General features: G+C 48.4%; 1 protein-coding gene across 3 annotated transcripts in view; it reads right to left on the reverse strand.

The window, feature by feature from the left end:
- Nucleotides 1–25,836, reverse strand: part of PIEZO2 (piezo type mechanosensitive ion channel component 2) — a 330,798-nt gene that overhangs the window by 8,286 nt on the left and 296,676 nt on the right. For 2 of the 3 annotated variants that reach the window (XM_065889383.1, XM_065889382.1), the window contains 9 exons: nucleotides 19,905–20,225; nucleotides 18,941–19,199; nucleotides 15,847–16,029; nucleotides 12,629–12,881; nucleotides 11,532–11,664; nucleotides 10,291–10,438; nucleotides 9,984–10,198; nucleotides 3,519–3,677; nucleotides 1,031–1,178 (listed from right to left, as the gene is read on the reverse strand). In XM_065889383.1, the coding sequence (XP_065745455.1) occupies nucleotides 1,031–1,178; nucleotides 3,519–3,677; nucleotides 9,984–10,198; nucleotides 10,291–10,438; nucleotides 11,532–11,664; nucleotides 12,629–12,881; nucleotides 15,847–16,029; nucleotides 18,941–19,199; nucleotides 19,905–20,225 (1,819 nt within the window). Of the gene's footprint in view, nucleotides 1–1,030; nucleotides 1,179–3,518; nucleotides 3,678–9,983; nucleotides 10,199–10,290; nucleotides 10,439–11,531; nucleotides 11,665–12,628; nucleotides 12,882–15,846; nucleotides 16,030–18,940; nucleotides 19,200–19,904; nucleotides 20,226–22,618; nucleotides 22,787–25,836 lie in introns of all 3 variants that reach the window. The other variant, XM_065889381.1, reaches the window with a different exon arrangement.

Here is a 25,836-nt window from a genome sequence, read left to right on the forward strand (position 1 = left end):
AACCACGGGGTCCGCCCTGGATTGGGTCCTGAATCTGCTCTGAATCCACTCTGTCCCAACCCGGGAACAAGGCAGGCAGTGATGCAGGGCTGCGAGGATCCCGCTACACGGAACACGGGGTCCATCACGGCCTGAGCGGCTTTCTCCTTAACAGGGCTGTGTGGGTTTGCTGGGGGCTGACCTATGGACCAAGGGACCAAAGCCTCTGCTGAATAAACCTCTGGTTTTAAGGGATCAGGCGAGATAAGGATATTTTAAATTCCTGAATATTCAAAACCCGTGCCTTTCAACGGGCTCCTCCCCAGCATGGTGGGCGGAATACATTTTAACTTCACTCATGACACACGTTGTCAGGACCACGCTGTGCAAGCTGGAATCACCTCTGTTGCTGCATCAAGGGCTCCCCAGCCCCAAGCTCAGGCTGCGGGTGGTGGAGGGCCCAGCTTTGCCACGTGTCGTGGAAACCGCTCGGTCTACAGGCCGGTTCCTTGCTTAGCTGCTGCTTCTCCAGGACCCGTTTCCCTTCAGGGCTACTCAGGAGGCTGGACTACATCCCTTAAATAACAGTAATTCTATCCATATGTCAACCTTAATATCCAACCTAGCAGAATATGCAAATATTTGCACTTCAGTTTCCTTTGCACAGGATGCTACACTGCCTGTCCCCTCATCAAAGAGTGAATCAGAGGCTGACCCTGAGTCCCAGCCACCTGACCCCACTTTTCTCCAGCACATCTCATTCCCTCTTGCTCTCAAATGAGCCACTTCAGAATTACTGGGTTGTACAGCAATACACCTTCTTAACCACAATATACAGCTGCCAGAAGAAGAACAAATCTGGATGCTATTCTCACTAAGGCAACAGCAGGTCCAAGATTCCTAACTCGTGTGGGGTGAAATCAATGGGGCATTTATAGGTCCTAGTAGTTTCTGCTTCATTTATTTGGCCGGAAAATTTGCAGAAGTTCCTATTAATAACAGCCTGTATCTAAAAGAAACAAATAGGGCTAAGGCATCGTTATTGGCTTACTTTTTCCGACTCCCGCCAACACTTGAGGATGAATATGTGAGCATAGATGTCCTCCACACAGATCCAGCTGGACAGGCTCAGGGTCGTGTCTGTCCACACCCAGTCCATCACGGCCCTCAGCTCCGTCAGAAAAGGGACGAGGCGGAACCTAGCAGGAACCACGTCTTGTTACAGGGACAGTTGTGGGATGGGCCCCCCATCACCTGGCCAACCCCGAGGGCTCATGGAGGTCCTGGTTGTTTCAGCCCTTACAACTTAGAAAAAATTCTCAAGGTGACCATTATGGTCAAATCCAACTTGGAATACAACTGCTTTTCATTGTAAGTCCAATAAAGGATTTTTGTCTTTTGACAAAAATACCTTTTTGAAAAAGGTATTTTTCATTTTTAAGATTTTTTTTTTTTTTTGCTAATGGTCTTAACAAACTGGAATTCCCTTTTCAAATAAGTTTGAAGGGTCTTCAGTTTCTTTCATTAAAGTCATGGTCTTCATTGTACAAATCTTTCACTTCTTTGGCTACATTTATCTTTGGCTAAATTTAACATACAACTGATTTCTATATGTTGATTTTATATCCTGCAACTTCACTGAATGAAAATGTTGATTAGTTCCAACATTAGTTGAGTGAGTCTTTAGGATTTTCTCTATATAAAGATCATATGGGGGGAGGGATAAATTAGGAGGTTGGAATTAACATCTACACACTACTATATATAAAATAGCTAACCAACAAGGACCTACTGTATAGCACAGGGAACCATACTCAGTATTTTGTAATAACCTATAAGGTTACGTGTGTGTGTGTGTGTGTGTGTGTGTGTGTGTGTACCGGAATCACTGCTGTACAGCAGAAAGTAACACACGACATTGTAAATCAACGATACTCAAGTTAAAAAAAATTTTTTTAAAGGTCATATTATCTGCAAACACAATTTTACTTTTTTATTTATTTTTTTCAAGTTGCTGATTTTGTTTTTTTTCTTTTCTCATTTTTTTTCTTCTTTTTTCGGTGCCTTTCTTTCACTCAACATTTTTTATTTTTTTAATTTTATTTTATATTGGAGTATAGCTGATTTACAATGTTGTGTTAGTTTCAGGTGTACAGCAAAGTGATTCAGTTATACATATACATGTATCTATTCTTTTTCAAACTCCTTTCCCATTTAGGTTGTTAAAGAATATTGAGCAGAGTGCCCTGTGCTATACAGTAGGTTCTTGTTTGTTATCCATTTTAAATATAGCAGTGTGTACATTTCAATCCCAAACTCCCTAACTATCCCTTCCCCACTGGTAACCATAAGTTCATTCTTTAAGTCTGTGAGTCTGCTTCTGTTTTGTAAATAAGTTCATTTTAAACATTTGCTTCTGCTTTGAGAATCTGCTGGTCGCAGGATTACTGAATTATGGGGGCTTTGCTGTCGAGCTAGGGAAGGTTATACTCTTGATCGGGGAAAGATGAGGAGAGGTGAGAAAAGTCATCAGGCGCGGCCACGTCATCGGGGGCACAGCAGGGCCCACGGCTGGGGGACCTACTAGGTGACTGAGGCTATCGAGACCCTGGCTCAGTCCCTTGTATTTCAGCTGGAAGTGGGATGGCCTGGGCTCCTCTGGGGTCTGGGTTTGGTCCTTGTTTCTTGACCGACACAGAGCTCCTTCCAGGCTGGGGCTCATCCCAGACCCTCCCAGCAGCTTGGGTTGCCGCCCGGATTTCTCCCCTGAGCTCTTCAGCTTTGAGGGGAGCACTATTCCACCCCCTTGAAGACGTGTCAGGCTCCCTCCCCACACGGGGTAGCATGCAGTGAAACTCTGACACGCGTGGTGGTTCTCAACATCCGAGCACACTCAACACTCCTCCGTGACTGAGTCCCCGGTCCCCACGCCTGGTGCTCCAGGGGCCAGCAGTGCCCCAGCAGCCTGACCCTTCACCCTGTGGTATAATCTCCATGGGAACCGGGAGGGGATGCTCACACCGAAACCCTCACACAGAAGAACCAACATGTCCGTGTGAGTGGTAATAACTTCCTACCAGGAACAGGCAAATCGCATGGCATTCAGGTTGACATTAGTGGAATCCGTGCCCCTCCCATGGATGGCATGTTGCACAAGCAAAATTCCAGAGGCATTTTGGAACACTTCAGATTCCAAATGTTCTGTTGCACTGTGCCCAGAATATATTAATACTTAGGATCATGGACCCCAATTTTTCATCCTGAAATATTATCAGTGTAATTATACACGATACAGAAATAGAAAACGAACCCACGCGGCCGACTTTAGAGCAGCATCCTGGCCAGGTGGGTGGAACCACACACAAAAAGGCATTTCAAGGGCCACACATGCTCTCCTGTCAAACACTGTAGGAGCCCTGCAGGGACCCACGTGCTGAGGTCACCAGCTTCTTCTCCACTCCCTCCCAGGGAGGGGACACAATGCCGTCCCGCGGCCAGCCCCGCTCTGTGAGTGGCTGTGACAGCACAGAGCGTCTCACCCTTGAAACAAGAAGAGATTGACGTAGTTGTAGCTCTTGGTGAGGAAGTTTCCGAGGACCCGCGTCGGGTAGCCGCAGCGGATCTGGTAGGCGGACAACCCGAAATACACGCATTTCACGAAGTACCAAAGCTGGGCGACCAGGTTCTGGCTGAATTTCCTGAGATGTGAAAACACAGAAAAGTGGAGGGATGGAATAGTCTTCTGGAACAAAAGGACACCAGTTTAGCATAAATTTTAAAAAGCCTGATTGCCCACCTGGCACTTAAAGACAATTCAGTAAATTCTCTCTACATAGTGGATCTCTTCAAGAGGCAAGAGGTGGGGTCCGAAAATCTAATGATTAAAAAAAAATTGCTCTGAATGTGCCCCCAATTTATTAGAGCATTATTCAGTTGTTTTAGCCATAATTAAAATAAATGACTGTTAAGTGAATTTACTAATAAACATTTTCTCAGGACTTTGATGGTGCCGCTATCATGGTCCAAATTAAAGCTCAACAAAGAAGAAACCAAAATGTGGTTTTTACTTGACAAGATGCATAATTTGGAAGATGTAGGAGAAAGAATTCTGAGAAATGAACCCCCATTTTTTTTTTCTTTTGCTATACGTACATAAGACAGATCAGGGATTAATACATTTTTGACACCTGGATTTTGGTTCCAGTTCTGTTTGCTATGGAGTTTGTTCCTCAAGCCATCATTTTTCTAAACATCAATGTCTCTATGAAAAGTTTCCCTCGCTCTAAAAATCCATGACTCTCTGATCTACTAACTTGCCTTTTTCTAATGACATCCTCAGAGCTAGAGGTGGTAGTTCCTTCTCCTGGTGGACAGTTAATGAAGAGGCCCATAGTGTTGAACAGTTCATGAATGCTAACGTAAGTCTGAGCAAAAACTTAGTGGAACTAAATTTCACACTGGAAAAAAAATTAGAACACATTTTCAAAGAATGATGACCTATAGGATCATTTTTAACTTTGGATAAATGCGGCATCCTGTGAGTCTTAAACATGATTAGTACAAATTTTTAAAAATGAATCCGACTTTCAACTCAGTAAGACTTAAGTATAATCTTCCCTGTGTTTAAAATTAAGAGCGATACTTTAAGTTTTTTAGACAAAGCAGTGTATTACTCTTTATGTTGTATCCTGGATTTGTCTTATTAATTTTCAATTTTGTTATCAGAAGAAAACATGTACTATTTTTCATTGAGAACAGCTATTCTTTAGTTGACAAGATCTAAGAACAAGCCAGGAACATGTGGGCCTATGTGTCTGGGGGCCTAGAGGCCTCCACGTGGATGTTGGCAGCTAAAGATCTCAGAAATGTTGCTTATGAGTGTCTCTGCTGTGGAGAAACCCAGCCTCGGTATTTCAGGACCTAATGAATTACTTTAACTGCATTTGACCATGGTGGGCGCTTGACAAGTTACCAGTAAGATATCAGATACTTTACGGAGAGCCCCCATCAACTATCCAGTTCCTCATCTTTCTAGGAACTGTCCATATTGGTAGAACTTTAGGAAATCACATTTTTTTTCTCTCTCCAGGAAAATGCCCTTTGATTTTACAGATACTTGATATAAAAACTACATGGGAAAGAATTCTTCTATATTTATCAAAATTATAATCAAAGACTTAAAACTGTGTTGCCTTCTATTCTTTATAAAAGGTCCAACCCCTGTTTTACCTACTAAAAAAATTCCCTTTCTATGATGTTAAAGTGGGTCAACTTGGAATAAGTACTAGTTAACCTACAGATCCTGAAGCAATCACGTTAACCGTAATTAGGGACACTGAGGTTGCCCTGTACTGGGAAGCGTTTGTCTGTGGCGTCTCTACATGGTTTATTCCCGGAGGCTGGAGTCACGCCCTCCCTGTCTCCCTCGTCACCTACCGTGCAGAGCTGTGTAGACTGCAGAGAACCCTTGGATATTTGTGGGCTACGTGGTGTGATGCACACAGAAAAAGCCATTTATCAGATAAATTATTCAAGATATCCGAGCTTCCTTGTCCTCAGTGTTATGACCGGTAGCCCTAATTTTCTTCTGTAGGGCTTAAAAGACTCCTAATCTATTTCTCCCCTTACGCTTTCCTTGTTTGGAAAGGATTTAGACAATATGATTATTAATCAATGGTTTCTCTTTAAACAATGAATGAAATTTTCAGTAAATTTGAAGGAAGAAAAATGAATTTTGGAGGTTAAAGAGTAGCAGCAGGGCTTCCCTGGTGGCGCAGTGGTTGAGAGTCTGCCTGCCGATGCAGGGGACACGGGTTCGTGCCCCGGTCCGGGAAGATCCCACATGCCGCGGAGCGGCTGGGCCCGTGAGCCATGGCCGCTGAGCCTGTGCGTCCGGAGCCTGTGCTCCGCAACGGGAGAGGCCACAGCAGTGAGGCCCGCGAACCACAAAAAAAAAAAAAAAAAAAAAGTAGCAGCACAGTTTGAAATGTCAAGAAATTATGTTGTCACTGACATGCCGGCAGTGATGCCAGAGGCTCACCAATCCTAATATATCTTGAATTAAAGATCCAAAACCAAAGACAGATTAGTCTGTTGCACTAGGGATGGCCATTAGGTGAGATCCCAGGAGAAGAAAGGACCTGTGTGGCCACAGTTTGGTGACCCTCACAGTGTCGGGAGCCTGGGAGCCCAGTGTGTGAAAGGCCGTGAAAGGCCGACAGGTCCTTGCTTTATTCACGTGGGTGTCACAGCCCTTTTCTCCTGGTCTGCTGCCCTGGACCTAAGAGGTGCTCGATAAACGTGAAATTGAATTGAATATGCATGATTTGTAAGACACCCCAGAGAAGCTCTCATTCATTCGGTCCTTATAGCAGATGTTTCAGCCGTGTTTGGTTGGCAGGCGTTGTCGCTAGGCTGTGGACCTCCTCAAAAGCCTGGCAGGACAGCGTGGTCGCCAGAAGAATGCCCCCAGCCCCCACCCAAAGACGTGCACGTCCTAGTCCCCAGAACCTGGGAACGTGTGACCTCCCATGGCAAAGAGGACTTGACGGACGTGCTAAGGTCGGGGACCTGGAGAGGCGGAGCCACCGGGGCTGTCCAGGTGGCCTCAGTCAGTGAGTCCTTAGCGGGAGAGAGCCTTGCTCAGCCATGGGTGGAGGGAGACGCGGCAGGGGACCAGATGCTGGGTTTGAAGATGGAGGAGGAGACCACAGGTGCAGAGCATGGGCATCTCTAGAAGCTGGAAGAGGGCGGGAGATGGATGCTCCCCTGGAGCCTCCAGAAAGAACCACAGCCCTGCCCACACACGTGAATCAGTCCAGTGAGACCTGGGTCTGCCCCCTGACCTGCAGAACTGCAAGACGACACACCTGCATTGCCTTAAACTCTAACTTTGTAGTGATTTGTTATGGCAGCAACAGGACACCAATACAAGCAGGAATAACCAAACCATTTGCCGATTTGACCTAAAAGGACTAAAATGCTAAAAGGACTCTCAGTGGCTTCACTGTTGCAGTATTTCTGGGAGCTCTGGTCTCTGCTGGACCCCCTGTCAGGACATGGCAAAGATTTAGGCTGAAGGGCTCTGGAACTCTCTCTTGGGACTGGCTGGAATAATCAAATCCTTTTCACACTGCAGAGTGAAATAATAGGTTGTGTTACCTAAAAAAAAAAAAATCTTCCTGGAAGCGAGTACGGGATGCTTCCCATGGGGACAGGAGTGCAATATACAGTAGGTACAGTATACGGTAGCTGCAGCACACAGTAGGGCCAAGAGCCCTGGGGTTGGGGGTTGGTCCCTCCAGTAATTGGCTGAGTGACTCTGAGGAGGTCACACTTCCATATGGGCTCACCTGTCTTCATCTGGAAAATTAGACAGTAGGTCTAGAAAGCTTTTTAAGCTCTTTTCTTCTGTGAAATTAAGAATTTCAATGAGAGCTGCTGGAGAATGCCTCCTTGATGCTTTTAAATATCAGACAAATTACCAAAATTCACCATCCAGCTATCCTGGGTGTTAAATTTGGCCTATTTCTCTGCTTTGAGAGATAGCTATAATTAAATATTTACAGAGAAAATTGTACTTATTCTGTTTTAAAGACTAACAAATAAGGGACTTCCCTGGTGGCGTAGTGGTTAAGAATCCGCCTGCCAATGCTGGGGACACGGGTTCTAGCCCTGGTCTGGGAAGATCCCACAAGCCACAGAGCAACTAATCCCGTGTGCCACAACTACAGAGCCCACGTGCCACAACTACTGAAGCCCACGCACCTAGAGCCCATGATCCACAACAAGAGAAGCCACCACAATGAGAAGCCCGTGCACCGCAACAAAGAGTCGCCCCCGCTCGCTGCAACTAGAAAAGGCCTGCGCGTAGCAACGAAGACCCAACGCAGCCAAAAATGAATTAAAAAAAAAAAAAACAACTCTTTAAAAAAAATAAGATTCACAATGTTCTCATGACCAAATTCTAATATTTTTACAAACGGCTTGCCCTATTCTGAATTATCTTTATCATGTGAGCTACATTTACTCCCCTAGTTTGCGGTGTGGAATGGAAGGCTTACGGAGCTATTGAGTATCTTCTGAGTAACGACCCTTTATATAGTTAGTTCTACTTTAGACTCAGGAAAGATTATCCTAATTCCAATTTTCCTTTTAAAATATTTTCATTGCCACCACTGATTACCACAAAGCAATGATTCCCTAGGCTGAGGTCAAAAAGTCAGCCTGAACGTTCAGGTGGGGGCAGACGTCAGTCTAGCCACTGGTAGAAGAGACTTGGTTTCCTCGTGGAGAATTACATTTGAGTCGGTTTCTGAATAACATTAGGAAAATCCATTTTCATTACTTGCTACTCCAAGAATGGTGCCCACCAGCTTGACGGACAGGTTATTCCTAAGGCTTGGCTGTGAATGACTCATGAGGTCTGATAAAGAGATCAAACTGGTGGTACACATGAAGACCTTTTCATGACATGTTCTTAAAAAGGTCACTCCTCTCATGTTATATGGACAGTTCCCTGCTCCCCTTCTGCAGACCCTTTGCTTTCATCGTCTACCAGAGCCGATACCAGGCACACCTCCTTTTACCGCGCTTCACAGATACTGTGATTTCTACAAATGGAAAGTTTGTGGCCACCCTGCGTCCAGCAAATCTGTCAGCACCGTTTTTCCAACAGCATTTGCTCCCTTCGTGTCTCCGTGTCACAATTAGGTAATTCTTGCAATAGTTCAGGCTTTTTCATTACGATCGTATTTGTGGTGGTGACCTGTGGTCAGTGATCTTTGATGTTACTACTATAACTCACTGAAGGCCCAGGTGATGGGTAGCATTTTTTAGCGATAAAGTGTTTTTAGATTAAGGTATAAACATTGTGTTTTTAATCCATAATGCTATTGCACACTTAACAGACTACAGTTTGGTGTAAACGTAACTTTTATAGGCACCGGGAAACCAGAAAATTCCTGCCACCCGATTTGTTGCGGTGGTCAGAACTGAACCCGCCGTATCCCCGAGGTCTGCCTGCATTTCCTGTTGATAGGGGTCTCCCTGGTTTTTCTTTCCTGGACTGACTCATTCATCTGCTCATGCGTGAAGCACCAACTTGGCCCCAGCACTGCTCTGGGTGGAGGCGTGCCCTCTGGTCTGAGATCTGACCTTGGGGAGGGGAGAGGCTGTCAGGAGGCACCGAGGAGGGTCAGCATGGCCAGAGCTGGGGGCTCAAGGGACAGAGGGAAAGACGGCCTCCAGCCCCCTCCTGGGACAGCACCAGCCCTTCCCTACCCAAGTCCTCGGCCCCCAAGGCACCTTCACAGCAATAGTTGTATTAACTACAGCAGCAGCGGCACGGGGGCTGCTGTGTTTACCCCTCAGCAGGACCCAGTGAGGCAGACCCCTCGTCACCTGCACCCCCTTTCTCTACCAGTTGAACAGACTCCGTTCTTTTCATCCGCTTCTCATGTGACACACTTTTGCGTCCTCTCATCCCCTTACGCTCTTAACACCGCACTCCAGTCCGTCTCTCTATCTGCTCAGGTCACAGCACGAGGACCCCAGGTGTGCGCTGACCACTCAGCCTGTCCCCTCCCTATCTGAGAGCACTAGGTCTGAGAATGCGTATAAAACGCAGTGATGGGGCTTCCCTGGTGGCGCAGTGGTTGAGAGTCCGCCTGCCGATGCAGAGGACATGGGTTTGTGCCCCGGTCCGGGAGGATCCCACATGCCGCGGAGCGGCTGGGCCCCTGAGCCACGGCCGCTGAGCCTGCGCGTCTGGAGCCTGTGCTCCACAGCGGGAGAGGCCACAACAGTGAGAGGCCCGTGTGCCACCAAAAAAAAAAAAAAAAAGACGCAGTGATAATGTTTCTGAGGAATCAGCTCACACCTTGGCTTCACACTGAGTTTAGTATTGATTAAACCCCCTAACTTTCCCTTCTCCTACGGGCTGATCCTTATGAAAATATCTGCGTGAAAGCAGCCCCCACGGCTCTAGCTTCCGAAGGCCTTACCTCTCAGTCACACCAGGCAAGATGAAGAACATCCAGAAGTGAATCCCAAACACCAGGATGACCTGGAAGATGACCTTCCCCAGCACCGTCTTCCTGAGGTACAGTGCCCGGTCCACCACCATGGTGCCGAACTGAATGAGGACCATCACCAAGAAGGGCCCCGGGACCTGGTCCTCCGACAGCGAGGAGGTGATGTCGGCCGCGGCTGAATGTTTCTGGTGGGGGAGACCACAGGTTCAGGCCCGGTGGCACCCACAGGACAGCAGCGCTAGTCCCTGGTGTGCAGTGTCCTCGGTCCCCGACCTACCCCAAAGGCCCAGAAGCCGAAGACGATGATGACGAAGTCGACGGTGTCTGCCAGGAACATGAGCACGTACACGTCGGTCACGGCGCTGTAGTCGGGGTGGATGAGGTCGTAGAAGAACTGTCTGATGGGCACGTAGAGCTGCAGGGTCCTGCCAGACAGACACCCGGGGAGGGGGATGCAGGAGCCACTGGATACAGTGATCAGAGCATTCCATCCTCTGCTTCCCTCCTCCCACCAGCTCTCAGCCCCTGCCCCCGACCTCAGGACAGTCTGCTGGGGGAAGGGGGGCTCCTGCCCCAACAGAGGCTGTGCACTAGTTCATGGCCGACGGGACCACAGACCTCTTCTCTCCTTGAAGCATAATGGAGCGGTAGCCCCGGAAATGAGGGGCCGGTTTATCCCCTGATTCGATTACTCTCCACCTGTGAGGCCCTGATCCTGCTACCCAGCCCTCTGCGCTTCTATAAAAGGTGTGATAAGTAATGAGGCGGGAGGCCCGGGCTGCGGTGAAAGCAAACGGGGCCTGTGGTCCTACCTGAGACCCAGGAAACGCCACGCAGCCCCTGATCCTCCCATTTCCGACCCCGTGTGTCCCCCGGGTCCCGGGCAGCACCCTGGGCTTTGGAGCTCACCTCGCTCCATCCTTCATGACCCTGTGCCCTGGCCCTGACTTGTCTGCCCAGCCCCTGTCCCCCTATCTTCACTGTGCTCTGGGTTCCACCTTCAATTCAAGGCCACGTTCAGGTGAGCAGCGCCCTCGGTCTCAGAGCCCAGACTCAGGGCCAGCCCTGTTGCACCTCCCCCGTTTCCACTCCTGTCTCTGCATCCCTGTCACCTGGGGGAGGGGCCTGTGAACTCGGCTGGTGAACTTGGGCTGCGTGACAGACAAACCACTTCCCTCGTGCACCTCGGTTTCCCTCTGTGGGGTAAGTGTATCTCTAAGAACCTTCCAGCTTTGACTTCATTCCCTCTCTGTCTGGTTGGACTCTTTCATATGCCTGGAAATACACACGGTGAGCCCGTGTTCAAATAGAAAAAGTGCGTTTAGAAATGCAGTGGATGTAAAAATAAATCATCCTTATTGGAAAGTGATTTTTAAAAGCAGTATCACGATGGGCTACTTTGTTCTGCCTGAAGCAGGTGATGTTTGTGGTGGGACAAGTCACTTCACTCGTCACCTCTGGCTGATATGGAGTAAGTGACACCAGCTCCCCAGCCCCAAGGCGTTCTCACGCACTCACTTCTTTACGGTAAACGCTTTTGCTTTGATTGCGTGTTCTCGAAGCTTCTCCACGTAGCGCTCCCGTCTGCTCTTCCGCTTGCCGCTCACAACGCGGCTTCCCTTCTGGCTGCTGTTGCAGGTGCTCGCGCTGCCTGAAAATGAAAAGAAACCGAGATGCACCGTGGGGTGCAGGATGGTCGACGTAAATATTGCAGAAGCCCCACCGCCCCCAGGACAGAGGATGGTTTGAAGCTGCTTAGAAGGTGAGACACACAGATGCCCGTAAGAACAGAGACGGGGAACTTGGAATCTGCAGCCTCAACTCTGCTTCCATAGCCAAAGGCATCCGTGGCTTTTCACACCCACTGCTGGCCCTTTCCTCGGCCGCTGTGGGACCTCTGTCCCAGGAGGAAGGAGACCGGAGAACAGTTTTTATCGTGCTCAGTGGGGTCCCAGGTTTTTGTTGCGGGTTTTCTAGATTGGGTCCAGGACCCATGCCTTTCTTCAGGTCCAAATTTCTCTAACTGCAAAACAAATATGAGATGACCTGCCAGTGCCTGCCTGAAAAATGTCTTCTGCTGATGAATACAGAGTGTCTGGAAGGCTTCAGACAGAAGCACTACCAACACAAAAGCCCACTTACCCCAAGAGGGGCAACTGGAACGCATATGTACTTTCCTATTACTGGCTGTTGGGTAAGAAATTAATAACTGGCTTAGGAAATAACTAAGGAGGTTTGGCTAAAAGTTCCCATTGAGTAAAATGTATTTTCAAAATAAATCGTGATTTATACTCGGCAGAATCTCTGGATATGATTTATAACTACCCTGTATCCAACACGCACTAGGTACGAGGCGGCGTGCTGGCCACTTTTCTCCACGACCTGAAATCCTCGTCCCGGGGACGACTCAGACAGACACCCTGGATAGTGATGTGATCGCCCCGGACCACACACACATCTCAGCCCGGACTCGGAACTCCGTCTGTCTGGTTGCAAAGTACATTCTTTTCACATCACAGTATCTGTCTCCTCGACAGCACCCAACAAACTCCCCTGCCCCGGACCCACTGGAACCAGGGAAATGGTTCAGCCTGGGGACACCGTGTGACAGATACCTCTCTTGGACCTATTGGAGGAAAAGCTGGAGCCCTGGGACATCTGCGAGCCGCTGCTGGAGCGCTTCCTCCTGATGGCGGCCGGCTGCTCGGGGAAGGTCACGTGCACCGACTCCACGGACGCGGCCAGGTTGATGGACTTCAGGGAGTCGGAGGAACCCCTCCTACCGTGGCTGAGGGACAGCGCGTCGTCCGAGCCCACCTCGTCAGAGCCACTGTCTGCGATGTCATCTTCGTCCCACAGGCCGTGGCACTGAGAAGGCAAGGAAGGGGCAACTCAGCCCACCGTTCCGGGGAGGGGGCTGGGATTCTGCCCTATGACATCCCAGCCACCAGAGCGTCCCTCAGGATAAACGTAAAACAGGGCGACTGTAGCTGACAACACTGTTGTACAGCGGAAACTGGCTACGAGAGTGCAACTTAAATGCTGTCACCAAACAAAGACAGAGAGGCAGGTGAGGAGGTGTTGGATGCACCAATTAACCAGAGGGAGAGAGCCTTTGCTCCATGTATACGTTTATCGAATCACTACATGTACACCTTGAATACCTTACAATTTCATTTGTCAATTATACGTCAATAAAACTTTGTCAATTATACATCAATTATATGTCAATAAAACTGAAATTTAAAAAAAGATTAGAAACCCAAAGCAGTGCAAAGGATTCTAAGAAAGAGTATCATCTATACTTTTCCAACGGTCCCAGCAGAGTGGAGGCGGTGGGCATAGACCATAGCATTTGGCTCTTCAGTGGAGATGGAGACAGATGATGGGGTGGAAGTCAAACAGAATCAACGCAGCTGGTTCCCTGAGCGGAAGTGCTTTCCAGCACACATTGCTGTGCTGACAGCGTGCACCGGTAGTACGGAGCCGAAGTGACCACGGGTGAACTGGTCCCCGCCCCGTGCTCACCAGATACCTGTACTGGAGTTACGGTGCTGCTTCTCCCCCAGCCTGCACCACAAGACCTGAATCCTGGGATCACCTGGGATCACCACGGCTGACCCGGGAACAGACCTGCAAATACTCTACTCCAACAATGCTGGCCCACGTGTGAGAGTCTGTGACGCATCCTGCAGAGCCTGGCTTTTGCTTCAAGGAAGTGGGATAAAGGGGGCCGGTAAGGACAGGAGGGAGGATTGCAGAAGAGAGGGCTGAGGAAGCAGGACTTTCCTGGAATGAGATGCTACGTGGACCACAAGTCGCCCTGGTGTTGACCTTGGACGAAGCTGCCCAGTGAGCTGTCCGCCCCCTGAGCGCCCTGGCTGCCAGGCTAGCATTTATCCCCAGGACCCCGTCCAGTCCTCCGTCTGACTCTGTAGAGAATAAGAGCTCCAGGCCCATTTGCCAAACCAAGTCGGAGAACGATCCATTCATCCAAAGACAGAGTCACCTAATTTACAGATTATTCTTAAATATTTATGTATAGATATATTATTTCTTAAGCAGGTTCAATGAATGTATTCTTATAACAGACATTTTAGGTGCTCATAATGGGATTCTTCAGCGTATACTGATTTCTTGCAAATCATTTTAGAAGTGGCTTTGTCTTTTGTTAACATTTTGTTAACATATTTGGATTCTTTCACTGCTTTCTTAGTAGCATATTTATTTAGGTTTGTTAATTCTTCCAATTATTTATAAAATTATAGTGATTCCTATAAATAGGATAATTTTGACCACTTTTGAAATTTGCACATAGTTTTTAATTGTTTGGATTTCAAAGCAGCATTGTCAAAAGGCTTATTTTTTCAAAAGCTGTAGGATAGTTTTGTCTTTTTATGAAAGGATTTATCATTACAAAAGCATTTTTCATACCATTAGCCAAAATTTCAGCATAACAGTACCTCAAATATATTCACTGTATATAAGACATTTCCAAAGAAGAAATCAGAGTAAGTGTACCAATATGAAACCCGAACATTTCATTTATCGTGTGCTTTAAATATAAAATCATAGCTGTTAAACCATTTGAATGGTGATGAAAAAGTAACAAAAATATCTAAAGTTTTATAATTTTCTTAAAATGACACACAAAAGGATTCAGAATTTGCAAGAGAAATTGGAAGCGGCCAAAATTATACTAAATGCTGAAATTTAAAACTTTAATTTCTAGAACTAAAAAGATAAGGTTAAACATCTATTAATATGTTCGTCAAGAATTAGTCAATTGGCGACATTCAGGTAATTACCATATTCATCAGAAGAACTGGAAAAATTAAGCAAATTTTATTTTGGCTAATGGGTGCCTGTGGATAAATACCTTTGCAAACTCACCACACCCCAATGACTCAGGTAAGCCACCCCCCCCCCCCCCCCCCCGCCAAGTGAAGGGTTAGGGACTTGCAGTTTGCAAGGTGACAAAAGGCGGAGTAAAGGTCTTGGTCATGGTACACCATGAAAGCCTGTTTGAAACAGCCCACTGAATAGGACAGAAGTTGAACATACTGTTACATGTATGTGTGTGTATGCATTAACTGAGGCCAAGCTTGTTCTCAAAAGGAACCAATAAAGATAAAGTGAATTTAAAATACGTTATACGAGACAAGGTTACAATAAGAGAAGGAAAGTAAGACTGTGACCATAGGCACATCAATATCTAAGTTTTAGAGCTGAGTGGCATATTACAAGTTTAGCTTATAATTCACAGTGTGTGAGAAGAAAAAGCCCCACGGATGCTCAGCGGGGTGACAGGAGTTACTGATCCCGAGAAGGTCACTCTGTAGACAGGTCTTCCCAGAGCAACGAGGGAATGGCTTTCTCAGGCTGTGCTCTCTGGGAGCACAGCCCTGGGCTTCCCGGGCCCATCACGTACACGGTCTCTCACTAAAGCCAGTGGTTTCACGACAAGAAACTACAACAAAAGCAATGCTACTAGAAGGGGGTGGGCCGAGGTCAGGATGGAGAGGAGACCCCAAACTGCAGCTCCCTGATGATCTGCCGTGGATCGGGAGGTAAGAACTGCTCACCGTTCGGGCGTTGGGTTAATTAGGCTGTATTCAACCCAGGGTAGAAACGGGAAAATTTCCCCTTGATTTATTACAAACTCCATTATTGAGCACACAGTGTTGGAGAAAATGAATGAAATGAACACAACTGTCTGTTAACAAGGAAAAAAAGAGCACACACACAGACCCCACCCCATGGACCCTCGGCCCCATGCGATCCTAATGCTCGGGTTCTCGGGAACCTTTCAGGGGCTGTGAACGGGCAGTACCTTCAGGATGGACCGGTGGAAGAAGAGGGCCAGCAGCTGGATGAGGTCGTAGAGAACGTAGCCCTCCTTCTTCTCCACCCCGATGATATTAGGTGGGTGGTAAGGCTTGTCTTTGTTCAATTCCACATTCTTGTTCCAGGGAAAGAACCCAAACTGGAAGAAATACTTGACCACAATTGCCACCTGCACACAGATGATAGAAATTTTTTAAAAAACGAGTCCTTTTAAGAATAGTTCTATGGGAGAAACAGTGATACAGATAATTAAGGGAAAAGAGTCTCAGTTTTGTTGCTGGGAATGCACACACCATGTGGAATAACAAATTCTCTGACTTTAGGACAAGCGCAGAATCTCACCTCCAGGGCCTTTTTTTTGGCGGTACGTGGGCCTCTCACTGCTGTGGCCTCTCCCATTGCGGAGCACAGGCTCAGCGGCCGTGGCTCACAGGCCCAGCCGCTCCGCGGCATGTGGGATCTTCCCGGACCGGGGCACGAACCCGTGTCCCCTGCATCGGCAGGCGGACTCTCGACCACTGCGCCACCAGGGAAGGGAAGCCCACCTCCAGGGCCTTTGACTATGGATACATCAGGGCCATTTAGGTTACTTCTGACTCGGCTTAAATGACTTCTGCTACTGTTGAGGAATTGGCTAATTTCTACTGATTCAATTAGATATTTACACAAGTATTCAGCTATTAACTATGGTAATTAGAACCAACAAGAACAGGAAGATCTTTATCTTTATACTTTAGGGTATTGCTTTAATTTGTAATCTTTAGGAGCAAACCACACAGGCTCGCTGTACACGATATTACTTTATTCTCATCTCTCTCTTCTCACCATTTTATTGCTCATTGGAAGTGCTCAAGAAATAAAAGTGAATGAAACAAAATCTTGCCAATTGTGCTGGTAACTAGCTCACGGTGCAAACGTGGAGATGTTTGCAGAGATGGACACTGAAACATCGTCCAACGTCTGCGTCATCAGGGGTTAATTCATTACACATAATCCATCAATAAAAATAGTTTTACAAGGCCTCCATTGACCTAGAGTCCCCCTTCAGCCCTCCTCCTCTCAGGCTTCTTCCCAAAGTCGAGCCTCTGTGAAGAGCAGCCCTGCGTCCCTTACACCCTGGTGCTTGCACCCAGCACGCTGGGTACCCACACAGAAGCCAGAGCCCAGACACACCCCCCTTGCACCCCACCCGGTGTCCCTTCCTGAACCTGCTCCTCTGCCCCCTCCTCTCAGCCCCCCTGCGGTGACATCGGTCCGGACCGTGGTATTTCTCACCCTGGCTGTTTTCCAAGCCTCCACTTTATGAAAACTTGCTAAAACACACACTTGACGGAGTCGTGTCCCGTTCAACTCCTTCAATCCAAGGGGCCGAGTGCTGAGCGCACACCCCGTGGACAGGCATCCCTGGGCACCTCTGCTGCCCGCTCCTCCAGCCTCCTTGCAGCCCCATCATGGCCCGTCCGTCCCGCGCTCGCCGGGCTGTCTTACGCCTTCGTTTCTTCGCAAGGACTGGACTCACTTTGCTTTCGTCCTCGCCGAACTTCTCTCCTTCCCACGTACCCCCGTGTGCTGACGAGTCCCCCCACCCCGGCTACACGAGGCCACACACCCGCCGCGCTCTGCACCTGCGCCCACCCACGCGGCGTGGTTTTGAACTGTAGGCAATTCCCCGTTTACACTCATCAGTTTGCCACAGGAACCTGCGACCACTGAGAAACAGGAACGACCATTTTTTAAAACTTTCTGTCGTCTCCTCTTGCCCAGCATAGCCCCCGGCTGTGGCCCAAAGTCTGGGTTGTGGAGGGAATTAACGTCAACAACGCCTCAGTGTGACAGAGAAAATGGAGAGCCCCGCTTTGAATCGGGAAGATCTCATTTCTAGACGAAAGCTGTGCACCAGCGGCTCTTTCTCCCTTCTCCACATTCCTAGAACCTGCCCTTACCTCAAGCCGGGGTAAGAAGCTCCTCCCGCAGAGGCGCTGGGGAGAATCTCCAGGCCCCAAACAGGGTGTCGCTTATGCCCAGATCACCAAGTTATGCGATGGAAGTAATATTTAAGAGCCATTGTTTAGACAGACTAATTAAAGTCATGGGTATGTATTTGGCTTCACATTTTTTATTTTTATTATGGAAATAAGATGCATGATAGCAATACTTTAAAATGAATACTTTGGAGATTAGTTAATACATAACTTTGTTTTAATTTTGCTGTTGAATTACTTGTAAACCTATAAAATTTCTAGACTCTAACTCTACACCATGATGAGTACTATCCTTGAAGAAGCAAATTACAGCTCCACTGTTAGTGAAAACTTTCCTTCTGAGCCAGGTAAGAAAATGAGGCTTCTTCACAAACCTAAGATGACAAAGAACCGTGATGGCCCAAGGAGCAAAGTCTGTGAGAGCCTCCCTTTTACTCCCAGTTTTATGGGTGCCATGGGAATTTGTGAACTGCTACGTACAGGGCAGGGCAGAAAAGCAGGTTCGTATATTTGGACCGAGTGTCTCTTGTCCCCTCACGGGTGATGAAAACGGGGTGGCAATTCTCCTTTTCTGTTATTCAGACTTTTAAGGGGGTGGGTATGTGACTGTGTGTTTTGACGTGTGGAAATTGGCTTTAGGTTTAAAAATGGGAAAAACGCATGTTGCATCAAACTGTTCAAAGTGCTCACTGTACTGTCTGATCCAATGTCCACTCACTGACTTCGCACTGGCCCCCGGGCCGTGCTTGTGTCTGCCTTTCACTTACCGTCTTGGTGGCTGAAACCACAGGGCAGACACCAGACCTCAAAGGCCTCCCACGCCACTCGCTAGTTGGGTAACTTCGGGGCAATTATTTAATCTCACTGAGGCTATTTCCTTATCTGTTAGATGGAATGATATTAGCCCCTATGCGGTGTGAGGTGTGAAATGTGAAAAGATAAATATAATTACGGGCACCAGGTAACTGTTGGTTATAATCACGTGTCCACCTAAGAATATCCGTTTCACTGACTGTTTATGTGAAATTGTCTGGAGCCGGGCAGGCCCACCCAGAGCGATGCCCTGTGACGGGCAGGCCAGTTCCGCCCGAGGCCTACCTCTGTGTAGACGATGGCCATCATCCAGAAGCGTCTGCTGGGCCGTGGGACGGACAGCATGGCCCAGAGGAAGATCAGGATGGGCAGCACGAGTGTGATCATGGAGGCGGAGACCATGTGGTTGAGGATGATGACGAAGTAGCACACCATCTCCGAGCGGGCCACCAGCGTGTTGTACATGGCGTAGAACAGCAGCAGGAAGCGGGGCTGCCCAACATAGAACTTCTCCGACTCTTCCAGCTCATCGTCATGGAACATCCTGTTAGAATAAGCAGCGTGACACTACGTGGGTCTTAATTCCCCCGGATGACTGATTTCCTCTTGGTGTGACCCTGGTGTCCCTCCCTGCTTCCCGGGTCCCCAGGTGTCTTGTGGCGTCAACCTCATATTGTGCTACAGAAAGAGACATGAGGCGCTTCCCTGGTGGCGCAGTGGTTAAGAATCTGCCTGCCGATGCAGGGCACACGGGTTCGAGCCCTGGTCCGGGAAGATCCCACATGCCGCGGAGCAACTAAGCTCGCGAGCCACAACTACTGAGCCTGCGCTCTAGAGCCCGTGAGCCACAACTACTGAAGCCCACACGCCTAGAGCCTGTGCTCTGCAACAAGAGAAGCCACCACAGTGAGAAGCCCGTGCACCGCCAAGAAGAGTGGCCCCCACTCGCCGCAGCTAGAGAAAGCCCACATGGAGCAATGAAGACCCAATGCAGCCAAAAATAAATAAATAAATAAATAAATAAAGAGACGTGAGCACTCATGTCTGTTACAGACACTTTGCTGGTTGCACGATTCAGTGGTAGAAGCACCAAGTTGGCTCCTACTTGCGGTGCAGGAAGTACTGAAAGCAGCACGTTGCCTCTAAACGTCCGAGTGGACGTTTTGCACGTGGGTCTCTGCGCCTGGCAGCCCAGCGGGCACTAAGGGACGCTCCCGGCTGTGGCCTTCGCTGTGGCCGAGGCTCTTACTTGTTCAGCAGTAGCTCGCTGGCCGTCAGCTCATGGGTCAGGGGTGGCAGGATGCTGGCCTCCAGGCGGTCTGAGCGGCTGTCGTTGGGGCTGACCGCCATGTGGGTCTGGCCCCCCGAGTCGTCCCGGGAGTCAAAAGACAGGCGCTCCAAGCTGACGGCCTTGCTGTAGGACGGCGGGGCCTCCACCTCGCCGTCCTGCGTGGGGTCCTGCGGGGACTGGGTGTCCTCAGGCACTTCCTCATCCTGCTCGGCCTCCACCTCCTCTATGGTCTCTGTGGTCCCCTGGCGCGAGTACAGCATCGTGCACTGCGTGGGCTCACTGTCGGGACACAGGGACAGGCACCACCTGGTCTCAGCATCCCACTCCCCGCCCTCCCGAGGGCACCCACAGCCACGCATCCAGGCACGTGGGGGGAAACGCCCCCTCGCTCCCTCGTGTTCCATCGGCTTTGCTCTGTCTGGATAATCTGTCTGGTCCGCAGAGACGGTGGGCTGGGCTGCGGCTCCCAGGGCGGGCGCTAAACCCTCCTGAGCAGAGGTTTTCAATCCCATCAAGCTTCCTAGCCACGGGGCCTGGTGTTTATTTCCAATCAAGACACAGTGAGCACAGCTCACCTCCCAGTGTATGGATTTTAAAGAAATGTGCTCATGGAAACGAGAAGCCTCAGCTGGCTGGGTCTGCAGGTCTTAGCCAAGATACACTCTACTCTCAGTGGACCCCAGATCTGTAAGGGGAGGACAGGAATGATGGACCATTGGCAAGACAATGGCATGCTTTATAACACACGGCGCACTTCCCGCATGCTTGCTTCTCCCTGTGTTTCCATCCTTTGCCTTTTCTCACTGGTGCCTCTTACATCTGACTGAGTGCTTACCACCTCCCCGTCCCTGGCTCCCCACCGCCTGGCATGTGGAAGCCCCGCCCACCACTGTCTGCCCTGAGGGTCTCTCCCCAGGGCTGAGTCTCCAGCTCGGGCTGCCCTCCTGCTCTCTCTCCTCCCAACAGCTTTCCGCTACCAGCTCCCCTTCCAGCTTCCTTTTTCATGAGCTCCTCTGCCATTATCTTCACTCTACTTTTGCTTCCTTCTCTTCTCTTTTGCATCCCTCCTGTCCTTCTAACTTTCCCTGCCAGGTCTGTGCAGGAAAAGCTGGAAACGAAATACAGCAGAGAGCCGTGAAATTCAAAGCGTGCTTTCTATACTGTCTACCTCGACACACCCAGCCCTGAAGGGGAGGGGGCAAAAGTCATCTAGAGATGCAGAGTCTGCTGGGTGTAGAGCGATAGTCTGTTAGACTCTGAGAAGGTGCTGCTATCTGAACGGCACGTGTGCGCTGCTGGGGACATAAACACTGAGATGCTCAAATGCGCAGACTGTACCCATTCTCTCGTCACGGACGCTGGAGCACACGTATGAACGAATGAATGCGTCTGGCTGAGCCTGAGACTGAAGAACCACATTTGTATGAGCTCTTGATCCTAACTCAGGGGTCTTCAGCGTCCCCAGGGCTTTGGTTCTAAGCGTGCACATCAGTTAGAAGGCTGTCGGAACACCAAGACAGCCAGCCTTTGGCTAAGACTTACCTTGATTAGACATGGCCGTGAAACTGACTGATCACCCCATTGAGTTTTCAGACCACTGGAGCCAGCCCCACACCAGGTCTAACTTCCAGTGGGACCGTAAACGACCACAGGCACGCTCTCTGTGGTTTTAAATGAGGTCTGGCCCCAAAGGGATTCAGCAAATCCTGGTACATTCAGGAATCAACAGAGTGGAATGGCATAGCATGTGCCAGCCAGAAGACATCTCAAATGGCCATGGCATTCCCAGAAACACCAGGCACCAGCCTCCTGCAGCTCTGAACTGAGGTACATAGCTGCCGGCAACAAGGACTTAACACCCCCCTGATGTGCCAACGTTGGCATTAGTTTTGGATTGGGTTATCTGGGTAGGTTGTTTGGTGTCGGGATAAGCGCAATGCCACTCATGCTTCTGTGCTCCTGCTGACTTTTCAGAGGCAATTCAAAAAAGAGCTTGTGGCTTTTACGCGAGTAATTTCATTTCTCAATGATTATTGTTTTATCATAGGATTTAATGAGGAAACTTAAGCCCAAAGTAATCGTTTCCAAACCAAACAAGTTAAGGTCTACAAAGGTGATATGTTCTACTGCACAATAATATTCCTTTTAAAAAACCAATGGTAAAATATATCCTGACGTTTATGTTAATTATGCGTATAAGACGTGGACGGATTCATTCTGTATCAACCAAATGTGACTACATATGGGGTTTGGGGATTTTTTTTCCCCTACTTCATGGATCTTTGGATGAAATCGTGAGAAAAAGTTTCCTGCCCTTCCTGACCCATTTCTCCCTGTGAGGACCACCTACCTGAGCCCTCAACCAAGGAGGAAACATGCTTGTTCCTTTGGAAATAAAAAGTGTGAAATACTTACAAAATGAAGGACAATGTTTATAGTAGGATTTTTAAGAAACTCCTAACAGACAAAAACCAAAGAGCAGTTAGTTTAATAGAATGCTGTCCTGGGAACGACCAGTTGTATCCCAGGAAGGGCAGTGGTTATGCTTTGGTTAGTCATGCACATTCTTAAAATAAAAATTAACAAAAACACACAGGTCACAAGAACTCATTTGTGCAATGACCCAGGGGGGAGGTGACACGGTGACGGACAACGCATGCACGTGTGAGCACCTGGAGGCTAAGCTGGCGCTCTCAGCTGACGAAGAGGACACATCCATGCTGAGCATTTTACGGAGCCCGGGCCGAGCGCGCTCACTTGTTTTAGGAACAGTTTCTGGTCCATCTAAATCATCAAGGGTGGACTGCCTTGAGAACAGCATGGTTGCTTCCGTGTAGCAGCTAGCAGCGCAAACAGTCACAGAGACACAGTGTTAAAACAGCACCGGAACATGAGTCACACACGGTCAGCGACCCAGACACCGCCATGCAGCAAACCACACGCCACTCCAGCACCACGGACAGCGACCATCGCAGCGGGGCCTCCAGGACAGAAAAGGGAAGATAAAACACAGCAGTACTGGGCTGAAAAGAATATAACAGCTGATAAATGAGGAAATGTCACTCTCTGGGTGGGACAGGGAACTAGAATAAAGACAAGTCCCGACCTTTCTCTCACAGAGCAGAATTCATAGTTTTACAACTGAGTTTTTTTTGATGAAAGGAAACATGTTTTATTCACAGCCCCCCACCCAATTCTGAGTTCACTGAGAGCATTTTGTAGCCGAACTGGTTACACAGAAATATCTGCTCATGTAAAGTTTATATAAAAATGTCATTTTTTTGTTTTAAACACAGTCTCCAAAGGGAAAGAGGGAAGCTCAGGACTGACCACAACAAACTGAATTTTCCATCCCATTTTCTGAGTGATATTCAGTTGAACCAAACTAGATGGCTTGGAGAAGAGATGCTGGTTTGATATGCAACCGGATATAAACCAACATCAAAAAAATGAAACAAAATGGTAAAAGGCAACAACAAAGGAAATCCAGCAGTGGCAGGGCCATTTTGTCTGTTAACTGTTCATTGAGCCTAATGAATGGTTTTCTTCAGATCACGTTTTAGGTGTTGGCGGATGTCATGAGGGCGAGAGCCCATCGGCTGAAATCCTCAGCTCCTGTCACCTGACAATCAGGGAGGAAGGGTGGCAGAGTTAGGGCTGAGCTGCTACTGGGTGATCACAGTACTGGAGATGTAGCCAACAGAGCTCAGACAGAGGTGTGACTGCAGTTCATATGCAGAGTTTAATCCCAGAGAGGGACACTCCCCCCAAAGTGCCTGACACAGAGGCTCCTGGGGCACTAATCTTCAGCTTGAGCATGAGTGACCCGGCTGACCCTTGTGATACTGGACGGCTGATTTCCTGAATAAACGTCACATGTGGCTGCACTAGGGGACCTGCTGTGTGTTGGCCGCACAGTCAGACGCCCACAGTCAGTGACCATGGGGCAGAAATGGAAACCATTCAGGACAATGGAGCTACCTCTGGGGTCCCCTGTGGGAGTAGGGAATTCGAGGTTCTCATGGAGCCATTAAAGGGTTTCAGGTTCCTGGAGTTATAGCTCCCCCACCAAGCCCCGAGTGCGCTGGAGGGGCCACCCTGACTGCACGTTACAGCCATATGGCCAACACGGGGGTCGGGCAATGAGACGGGGGAACACGCAGGCAACCAAACAGTCTCTAATAAGGATTTTTAAAAAATGACATTGACTCCTTTAGATGTCAACCCGTCCTGGACAAAAAGAGGAGATGATGGGGAGATGAACTAGGAACGCAGTGGACGAGCACAGTGGGCCTGGGCCTGGGTCTCCACGCCGACCGACACTGGCTGCCTGCTGGGTTTTAGATAAAGCGCTTCCCCTCTTCGGGGTCGGTTTCATCATTTATGAGATGATGGAACTGGATCTGTGAGCTTCTGTGTCATTTCCTATTTTCAGAGGTGGATCCCATGGCCTTTTGGGAGTCGGCAGCAGAAAGTTGCTGTGCGCCCTCACCTGCTCGATTTTCTGCACGGGTATCATGGCTCTGACCCCAAAGTCCTATTAACCTTGTTAATTCTTAGGTGAGTTGTACTGTCACATCAGCCCACTTTCGGACCCCACACAACCCCAGACTATTGGGTTATTTGCAGTGGACCAATTTGTCATCCAAGCCAGGGCAGTTTTAAAAGTGAAAGGGAAGAGGAGAAGCTTCACACTAACAGATGACAAATCTAATCAGACGATGTCTTCATCGAGATACCCCAGGGGCACACAGCACACATTTCAAATGATAACCACTCTGGTCATATCTAGGAATGTTCCTTAGAATGTCACCGTTTCCTGACGGAACTTAAACTAATTCATTTTCTGGGAAGGTAGAGGATATCCGATTTCATAAAACAACCATTTCTTTAAAAAGCGCTATTTTACAACTGGATTTGAAGGAAATCGGGACGATTCCAGTAAGTCAAAGGGAATACAAACTCCTTTGTTAGGTTCCCACCCTGACCCCCTCTACTGTCTGCCAGAGGGAAAAGCGGGTGAGATGGGGTGAGTAGGAAGGCTCCACGCAGGCTGGGTCCTCGGAAAGGGGCCGGGCCCCATGGAGCGTGTGTGTCCCCATGTCCCCGCCGGGGTTGACACTACCCTGCCGCAGGGCACAGGTGTCGGAGAGCAAGCTTCCATGCTGGGGGAGTCCCTCCCAGAGAAGGTCACTGCCTCCCCAGCAATCGGCAAGGCTTCCTGTGGACTCTAATGCAGACACATGATTTGAAAGTTTCCTAAACAAAGAAACTGGAAGCTCTGCTCAGCCTTTAAGGAAAGGGCAAATATGTTCACTCAGTTACTAACGACATAATGAACCTGTTGTGTCTCCCTTTTCTTTAGGTTACAAATAAAGAGTAAAAGAACATTAAAAAGTAATTTTAAAGGTATTGGCTTTCTACTAGTAAATGTATTGACGGATTGACCATTTAAAAATGTTTGGAATACTTTGACAGTCTTTGTTAAAAAGCAATCGATGGATTTAAAACTCTCCTGCCTCACAGTTTTTGACTATGGGTGCAGCTTTATGTTTGTCATCTTGGGTCAGATTTAAAGGCGGCTACTTGATTTTATTTTGGCCAGTCTTTATTTCCTTTTTCTTCTTCAACCTCCTAAAGCTGTGATTTACAGTCCTTAGTTACTTTCTTAATTGATCACATTCTCAGTGGTTACACGCTGAAAGTGGCTAATAAGTAACTTTCAGGAATAACGAATCATGTATGTTTATTTTATGAACAACTGATTTTCAGTTTACTTTCTAATTTTCTCTTTGATTCATTCGGTTCAGAGTTTGGTTCTGGAACCGCTATTCTTAAGCCAGGCTCACATATAATATTCTGGAGGCCCGTGAAACCCCTGAAGTTCTAC

The sequence above is a fragment of the Phocoena phocoena genome, chromosome 13, assembly GCF_963924675.1.
Source record: "Phocoena phocoena chromosome 13, mPhoPho1.1, whole genome shotgun sequence".
In the NCBI taxonomy this organism is placed as follows: Eukaryota; Metazoa; Chordata; class Mammalia; order Artiodactyla; family Phocoenidae; genus Phocoena; species Phocoena phocoena.